General features: G+C 48.0%; 1 protein-coding gene across 2 annotated transcripts in view; it reads left to right on the top strand.

The window, feature by feature from the left end:
• Positions 1-3,794: 3,794 nt before the first annotated feature.
• Nedd4 (neural precursor cell expressed, developmentally down-regulated 4, E3 ubiquitin protein ligase) overlaps positions 3,795-8,044 on the top strand; it is a 97,682-nt gene continuing 93,432 nt past the window's right edge. Inside the window, exon 1 of one of the 2 annotated variants that reach the window (XM_013346391.2) lies at positions 3,795-4,037. In XM_013346391.2, coding sequence (XP_013201845.1) covers positions 3,993-4,037 — 45 coding nt within the window. In that variant the 5' untranslated portion in view covers positions 3,795-3,992. The remainder of the gene's footprint in view (positions 4,038-8,044) is intronic. The other variant, XM_013346392.2, reaches the window with a different exon arrangement.

Below are 8,044 nucleotides of genomic sequence, written 5' to 3'. Positions count from 1 at the left end.
TTTCCTTCCTTCCTCTTATTTATTTATTTTTATTTTATTTTATTTTTTTAATAGCCTGGATTTTGAGAACTAAGAGTCAACAACGACCCCATCAGAAGGGCTCCACAGGCAGCTCTTGCCACCTAGCCTGACGTTCCGAATTTGATCCCTGGGCCCACACTGTGGAAGGAGAGAATTGATGCTTTGAGTTGTCCTCTGACTGCTACGGCTACACGCCTGTGCACACGTGTCCTCTGATCGCTACGGCTACACGCCTGTGCACACATGTCCTCTGATCGCTACGGCTACATGCCTGTGCACATTCACACATCTGCTCAATCAATCAATCAATCAATCAATCAATCAATCAATCCATGGCAAAAGAAACGACTTAGTTGACTTCAGCTAGGTGTCTGCATTATGTGGGAACTGAGACAGAACAGAAACATGGAAGATTATGGACACAGGAATAGTGAAGCCACTTACCAGCCGAGAATGGAGAATTCTAGTACAAGAGCATGGGCTCAGTGGCTGAAGTGCTTGCTTTGCAAGCATGAGGACCTCAATCTGATTTCCGTAAACTTCTGAGAAGATAATGTACATAAAAGAAACTTCACACGGAGTTTACTTTCTTACCTACCCAGGGAGTTCCAGGTCAGTGAGAATAAAAAATAAGATAAGAAGTGGGGTGGACATAGGAGAAGGACAAGCTGTTGGGTTCCACATTGAAGGTGAACATATGGTCTCCATACACCATGTACACCAGCACTCACATTGCACGCACATGCGCAGACGCACACACACACACAAATCCAACACAACTAACATTTGCTTGAGGCCTTCCCATACCTCCCTGCAGTTTGTTCTGATTCTCACCAGAAACCCCAGTGACAGACAGTGGAAGGACATGTCCCGACTCCTTGTGCAACCCTAGTGGCTCCTGATTTTATCTTACCTGACTGAAATCCCATCCAGGGTACCTCTGGAACCACCCTAGAATCTCACTTAACAAAAAGAGAGGGAAAAAAAATTCTTACTGACCCTGTGAGATGTAACTTGAGACTACCAGCATGATATGTCTACAGCTCAGACACTTAGGCAGTCCTTTCCTTGAGAAGCCCACACCCATGCCCTTGAGAATGCTTTATTCTCTCTTCTTTCTATTTTTAATAAACGCCAATTCTGCTTCATGCAGGTTAATCCTGAAACTATTTTCTGTGGTATGGCTGAGGATCAGGTTTCTCCTGAAGCCAGGTCTCTGAAAAAACCTCAGGCTGCTGCAGGTGACAGTGTGAAGCTGGGAATCCATCCCTGCCACTAGACAGGAATGATTACATGGGAATACCAATGTGGGGATTGCTTGGTTTCCAGTCAGGTAAGCTGAGGTTCTATCCCCCAGGTTCCAGTGGGTTGCAGTTTGCTTCCTAGAAAGGCAAGGAGCTGGAGCTTTTCAAGTACTGATTTCAATTCACTTCTAAGAGAATAAAAAAAGAATGATTGGAGTTAAAAATCTGAAAAACCCGAGTCAAGAGTATCTACATCACTCTATTAACAATTACCATAACTGATTACCACATACATTAGGGTTCTTCAGAGAGTATATGAGTATGTAAAAGGGACTATTATGGAGACTCCAGAGGCCCATGTTCAATCCCTAGAACCCACATAAAGATGGCAGGAGAGAAGCAACTCCACAAAGTTGAGTCTGACTTCCACATTCTTGCTGTAGCACCCCAAGCATGAACATATACACCCTTCACCACTTCCATGAATAGCCCATAGAGCTGAGGAGGAATACATCGCGAAAGGGGTTCTCAGTGTAGTTATTGGACCACCAGGTAAGAGCTTTTCTCTTTCAGGAGCCGGCTTCACGGGGCCCCTCCCAGTTTTCTGTGTGTGGGGGGGCGATAGTAATCACTCCTGTTCACCATATGGAAGCACCTGCCAGGTTAACTCTTCCTTGTGATTTCCATTGGATGGAAAGAAAAGAACCATGATTCAAAAACTGGGATTTGGAGTTATCATTACCAAATGCTGCAGCTCTGAATCTCATGTGGAGTTCTCAATGATCCTATTGCCAATTTCAAGCTGTCAATTCTTCCATCATTACATGTTAACACCAGTAATGGAATTATTTCTGATCTTGTTTGAAATAACTTGAATGATCTGCTTAACATTAAATATAAAAATGTACACGGTGCCATGGACATGTACACACGATGGTACGTGTCTTTAATGCCAGCACTCAGGGCAGTGGCAGGCGGATCTCTATGATCTCTATGAGGGGATTCTCAGTCTGTGTAGTGAATTCCAGGCCAGTGTTACACAGTGAGACCCTGCTTAATTTAAAAAAAAACAAACCAAAATAACACAATGAGATATTAGGAGGAATTATTACTCTCAAAATAACAGACATATAGAATATATTTCTCCCTCCTTCTTTTGAGACAGGTCTCATGAAGTATCTCTGGGTGTTCTGGAACTCACTATATAGATCAAGCTGGCCTCTTGAGTGCATTGACCACTGTGATTATTTTATTCTTATTTATTTATTCATTTATTTATTTATCGTTTATTGCTTATTTTATTCCTAACACCTAAGGACATAGGTGAGTTGATAAAGGGAGAGAAATTGATTCTACAAGTGCCTATTTGTTTACTTATTTGTGAGGTTGGGGCTCCAACGTCGGCCTTGCCCATGCTAGGCATCATTCTCCCAGGAATGTACATTGCTAGCCCCGTGATAGCGTTTAGATTTAAGTAAGCCAACAATCTGAGTATTCAGGAATACTGTGCCCATATTTACCTGTCACATCTGTCCTAACACAAATGATAAAGTGTGGATTACATATTAACAGAATTCTGACAGCTAATATGAATGAAATAGATTCTGTCAAAGTTCAATGAAATATTATATAAACAATCAATCGCTCACCCCGTCAACATTTTAAACGGCGACTAGTAATTCAGGATTAGTTTAATTCTCTTTGGGATCTGTAAAAAAAGCATTTATTTTATTTATTTTGTGGGCACGCGTGTTGGTTAAAAACAACTTGCTGGCAGGAGTCAGTTTTCTCCTTCCTCCATGTGGGTGTGGGGCCTCGGGCTCCCTTGTTGTCAAGCTTGGTGACGAAGAGCTTTTACCTCCTGAGCTATCTTGCGGGCCCTGAAATCAGATTTGATAGTCTATATTTCCGCAACATTTTGCAACTATAGAAATACAAGATATCATTTGGGCCTGTAATCTAGGATCAGGGGGGTGAGGCAGAAGGAAACTGAGTTGGAGGCTCGCCTGGGAGACACACCAAGGCCCGTCGCAAAACATAGCGGCTCCCTTCCCACCCCCACCCTTTCTTTCTTCAGGGCCTTTCGGCGGTGCAGAGGCTCAGCTAAGCACGTTTGGATGGCTAACTAAGCCTGGCGGCTGGACTAGGAGCAGACTTCCCTCACCCACCCCCACCCCCACATTTAGGCCTGCGCATTCTCTCCCGGGTCCTAAAGTGGCTTTTGATCCGCAAGAGCACGCTTTCAGACGTGGATTTAGGATGGGACTTAAACGCGCCTAATCTCCAGGCTCTAAACACAGTCCCGAGTGGCGGCGGGTTCCCAGGGAGACCTGTTGTTGAGCAAAACCGCAAGGTAGTTTCTCTGCGGAAGAGCGACGTCCCCCCCATCCCCGGCCTCCCCCCGCGCCTGCAGAGGCGGGGGCTGCGGGTTTCAGCCACCAACCATTCCAGCCCGCGCGCGCCCCCGCCGCAGCCCTGCCACGCGCACGCGCGCGCGCCGGCCGAGCTCCTTGTGTCTGGAGTCCCGCCACGCCTGCTCCAACCCAGCCCCCCGCGCCCGAGCCCAGCCACGCGCGCAGCCGCGGAGGGCGCCCCGCCCCTTCCCGCCGCGTGCCCCTGCACCCCCGCGCGTTCTCGGGGTGGGCCTCAGCCGCAAGGCCGCCTCCTCCCCTTCCTCTCCCGCCGCTGCAGCCTGGGAGGGGCGGTGCGTCCAGCGTGAGCTCGGACATGGCAGCCGAAGAGGCGGAGGCGCCGGGGCTCCAGGAGGACGAGGTGCGGGGCGGCTGCGGGCAGCTCGGGGGTCCCCCATCGAGGCGTGGGAGGCCGGTGATCCGGGCCCGGGCTCCACCGCTCACTCTGGAGCGGGACACCCGGGGAGGGAGTGGTGGGGAGAGGCGCGCACGAGGCGGCTGCGGGGAGCAGGTCCCCGCTGATCAGGGCCATCGCCCTCCCTGGCGGCCTCCGGGGGCCCTGGCTGCGGCCTGGGCGCGCGCAGCCTTTCGGGGAGGGCGAGGGCTTGGGTGGGGCGACATCCCGGGGCCCAGCATCCCGCTCCTGCCGCAGCGGGAACCGATGGAACTTAGCGACTTTTCTACGATGGCTTCCCAGAGGCCCGGGTGGGAACACGGGGAGGTGGGATTCTTTCGACTCCGCGGCAAGTGTCAGATGTGGGGAGTTCACACTTTGTTTCAGGCCTTTGTTAGGGATTTTTCAAAAAATGAAGGCGAAAGAAGTAGAAATACTTGAAAGAACCCCCCACAGCTGTTGGCTTTGAAAACTGCAGCCCCAGGATTTGAAGCAGGCAAAGCAGTCTCTTACAGTCGAACAACTTAATCGCGACTTTGCCTCGCGCTTACTAAAAGTGAGGCCCTCTTGGGGAGTGCTTCGATGGAGCTGGCGGTTGTCTCAAATGGGTGGGGCATTAAAGGCTTCGTGTGTTTAACAGTGACCCTTTCAGATTGTGCGTGCTTGCGTGCGTGTGTGTGTGTGTGTGTGTGTGTGTGTGTGTATGTGGCGTACGTGAACCAAATCTGCGAATTCCTGTTACTTAATCTAGCGATCACATGTAGCTTTTTATCAAGATTGAGCCCGATTAGCTGGAAACCCCCAACCCCCTAATTTCTGTTCCTTTCTCAGGTACCTCCAAACACCATTGTAATGGTCGGCGCCCTCCAATTCCCCCCACTTCCCCGAAAGCTTCTTGTTTATAAACAGAGAGCACTTTATTAATGTCTAATAATTATTGCAGGGTATTTTGAGAACCTTTTTTTGTGCTGCAGTTAGAATTTGATTTCTTAGACGATGATTGTATTTTTTTTTTTAAAACATGGGTGGGATGGAAGCCATATTAAGTGAGATAAGCCATCTTAGAGAGATGGATATTTAAGATTTTACTCCCTTGAAATCTAAAAAGTTTCTGTCGTGGAAATTGTGAGTAGAGGGGCTGGAGACATGGCTCAGTGGTTAAGAGCACTTACAAAGGACCAGAGTTCAGTACTCAGCACTTTCATGGGGCACCTCAGTAATGCCAGCCCCAGGAGATCTGATACCTTCTTCCACTCTCTGTGGCATCTGTGCAAGAGCGCGGACACACACACACACGCGAATAGTTCTCTATTTAAAAAGTGGAGAGTAGATTTGTGATTACCAGAGACCCAGAAGAGCAGTGGGGGAGAGAGGCAGGCAAAGGCAAAATAGTGAGTATTGAGTCATAGTTGGGAACAGTTAGTTCTGCTGGACTGTTAAATGCATGTTGGGTTGAATGTCTGTATTCTTCAGAATGTTCCAGGAAGGGCTGTAGAGATGGCTCAGTGGTTAGGAGCAGTTGCTAGTCTTGCAGAGGACCTGGGTTTGGTTACCAGCACCCACATGGTGGTTTCCAGCCATGTGAAATGATGCCCTTCTGACCTCTGTGGAAGTCAGGCATGGACATGATGCATGTGGATACACTCAAATAAGTAAACCTTTAGAAGAAAGTTCAATTCTCAGGCGATGGCGAGCAGACGGATGGTTCTACTACTAGCTCCGTAGTCCCCGAAGCCGCGCTCAGCCTGCTCTAGCTAGGTGTGACAGTCTGACTAGTCCCCATTGTTATGTTGAAGGAGTTAGAAGGAGATCTTGCATTGCTGCCTAACCATCCAGTGTGGAGGACCTCAAGCTGGCATCCCACCCTATCCTTGGGCTTTCTGCTGCTTCCTGGAGGCTGGCTCTCCCAGATTGCTTTTCTCACCTCCTTCCAGCAGAGCCAGCTGATCACAGACTAAATACTGCTTAAGTTATCTTCGCCATCTCGTTTTCCCCTCTTGGCCCAGCATCTGTATTCCTCATTATCAATTTCATCTGCCCAGCTGAACTAAAGATTGGGGCGGTAGCTATAGTTGCTTAGCAGCAACTGGGGCTGAGAACTCTACTTTGTCAGTAAGGACTCTGATAGCCCCACGATGAAGGTCTAGATGTGAATCCCGTGACTCAGATTTTCTTCCATTTTTTTTTTTTTTTTGAATTTTTCGAGACAGGGTTTCTCCGTAGTTTTTGGTTCCTGTCCTGGAACTAGCTCTTGGAGACCAGGCTGGCCTCGAACTCACAGAGATCCGCCTGCCCCTGCCTCCTGAGTGCTGGGATTAAAGGCGTGTGCCACCATGGCCTGGCTCTTCCTTCCATCTTTTTGTGTCTACTTTGTGCACATTAAGGAAGAGAGTGAGGCAGGAGGATAGAGACGGACACGGTGGTGAGCATCCTCCTTTGCGGTGGTAATTGGGTTATTAATATTTACTCAGCAGACGTTCATTAAGTGTTCTGTGTGCATTGTGCCAAGCACCAGGGAGTCTGAGGGAATAAAAGACTGCCGGCCTCCAAGGAGTTTACTGTCTGGTGGAGAAGACAGAAGACGGCTTGCTTTCTGGTTGTAATTGGCAGCTCGTTGATGTCATTTGGCAGTGATTTTCTGGTTTATCACAAAACTAAATGGGGGCTTGGAACACATACCATACACCCCTCCCCACCCCCACTTTATTTAAGGATGGAAACATGGAAGCTGGGTTACCTTTTGAACTCATAGACAAGTCTGGGAGTAGGCAGCCCTCTGCTGTTGATTAAAAGTGGTTGGGCTTAGTTGGTGGAGTGTTTGCTTGGTGTGCCCGAAGCCATGGATATACTGCATATACTAGATGTGGTAGCCGTGCTTTTAATCCCAGTACCAGGGAGACAGAGGCACAAGGAGTTCTGTGAATTTTGAGACCAGTATGGTCTATATAGCAAGGCCCAGGACAGCCTGGGCTTCATAGAGAGACCTTGTCTCGGGGGTGGGGGGATGGGGAGGAGTCTAAGGTCATCTAGTGGGCCATCTTAGCTCACATCTGTAATTGCAGCACTTGGGAAGCTGAGAGCCAATCACCTGACTGTAAGACCAACCAGAGCTTTACTGTGAGCCGTCTCCAGATGGCTCAGAGTTAAGAGTACGGCTGCTCTTCCAGAGGTCCTGAGTTCAATTCCCAGCAACCACGTGGTGGCTCACAAACATCTGTGATGAAACCTGATACCCTCTTCTGGCCCGCATGCATACATGCAATCAGGACATTGTATGCATAATAAATAAATGAATCTTTTTTTTTAAAAAAAAAGGAAATGGATTTGAACCAATTTGAACCAAGGAGAAAAATGAATAGATATGGCATGGAATGTAGAGAATTGTAGTTTAATCTTCCACAGCGATTAGGCACTGACTTATGGCCAGTGATTATTAAAGCATGCTGAAGTTGGATCCAATTCCTCTTCCACTTTATGATGAGTTTTAGGTCTTCCATGTATCTCCTGTGGAAAGAGGTCCTATTTGCAGACATTTTACCCATTGGAGCATTAGCCTACATGAAGAAGTGTAATGTAATTTGCACAGCTTGCTCCGATGGTTACTTGGAATTAACAGCAGTGGAAAACAACTCCCATCACCCTTTTCGTTTTTGAACAGGATCTCACTATGTAACCTGGAACTCTTTGTAGACCAGGCTGGCCTTGAACTTAGAGAGCTTCCCATGAGAATGCTGGGATTAAAGGTGCCAGGCAGTTCTCACCAATCTTTGGTCGGAGAGAAAGGAACAGGACCTGGGGATTGTTACCTGATGTCCTTCCAGCCTTCTTCCAGAGGGGGGCACTGCCAGGTCTTTTTGTTTTTTGTTTTGTTTTTTTGTTTTGTTTTTTTTTTTTTGCTTTTTCGAGACAGGGTTTCTCTGTGGCTTTGGAGCCTGTCCTGGAACTAGCTCTGTAGACCAGGCTGGTCTCGAACT

The sequence above is a fragment of the Microtus ochrogaster genome, chromosome 5 (assembly GCF_000317375.1).
Source record: "Microtus ochrogaster isolate Prairie Vole_2 chromosome 5, MicOch1.0, whole genome shotgun sequence".
NCBI lineage: Eukaryota > Metazoa > Chordata > Mammalia > Rodentia > Cricetidae > Microtus > Microtus ochrogaster.
This window is presented reverse-complemented; position numbering and strand designations above follow the sequence as displayed.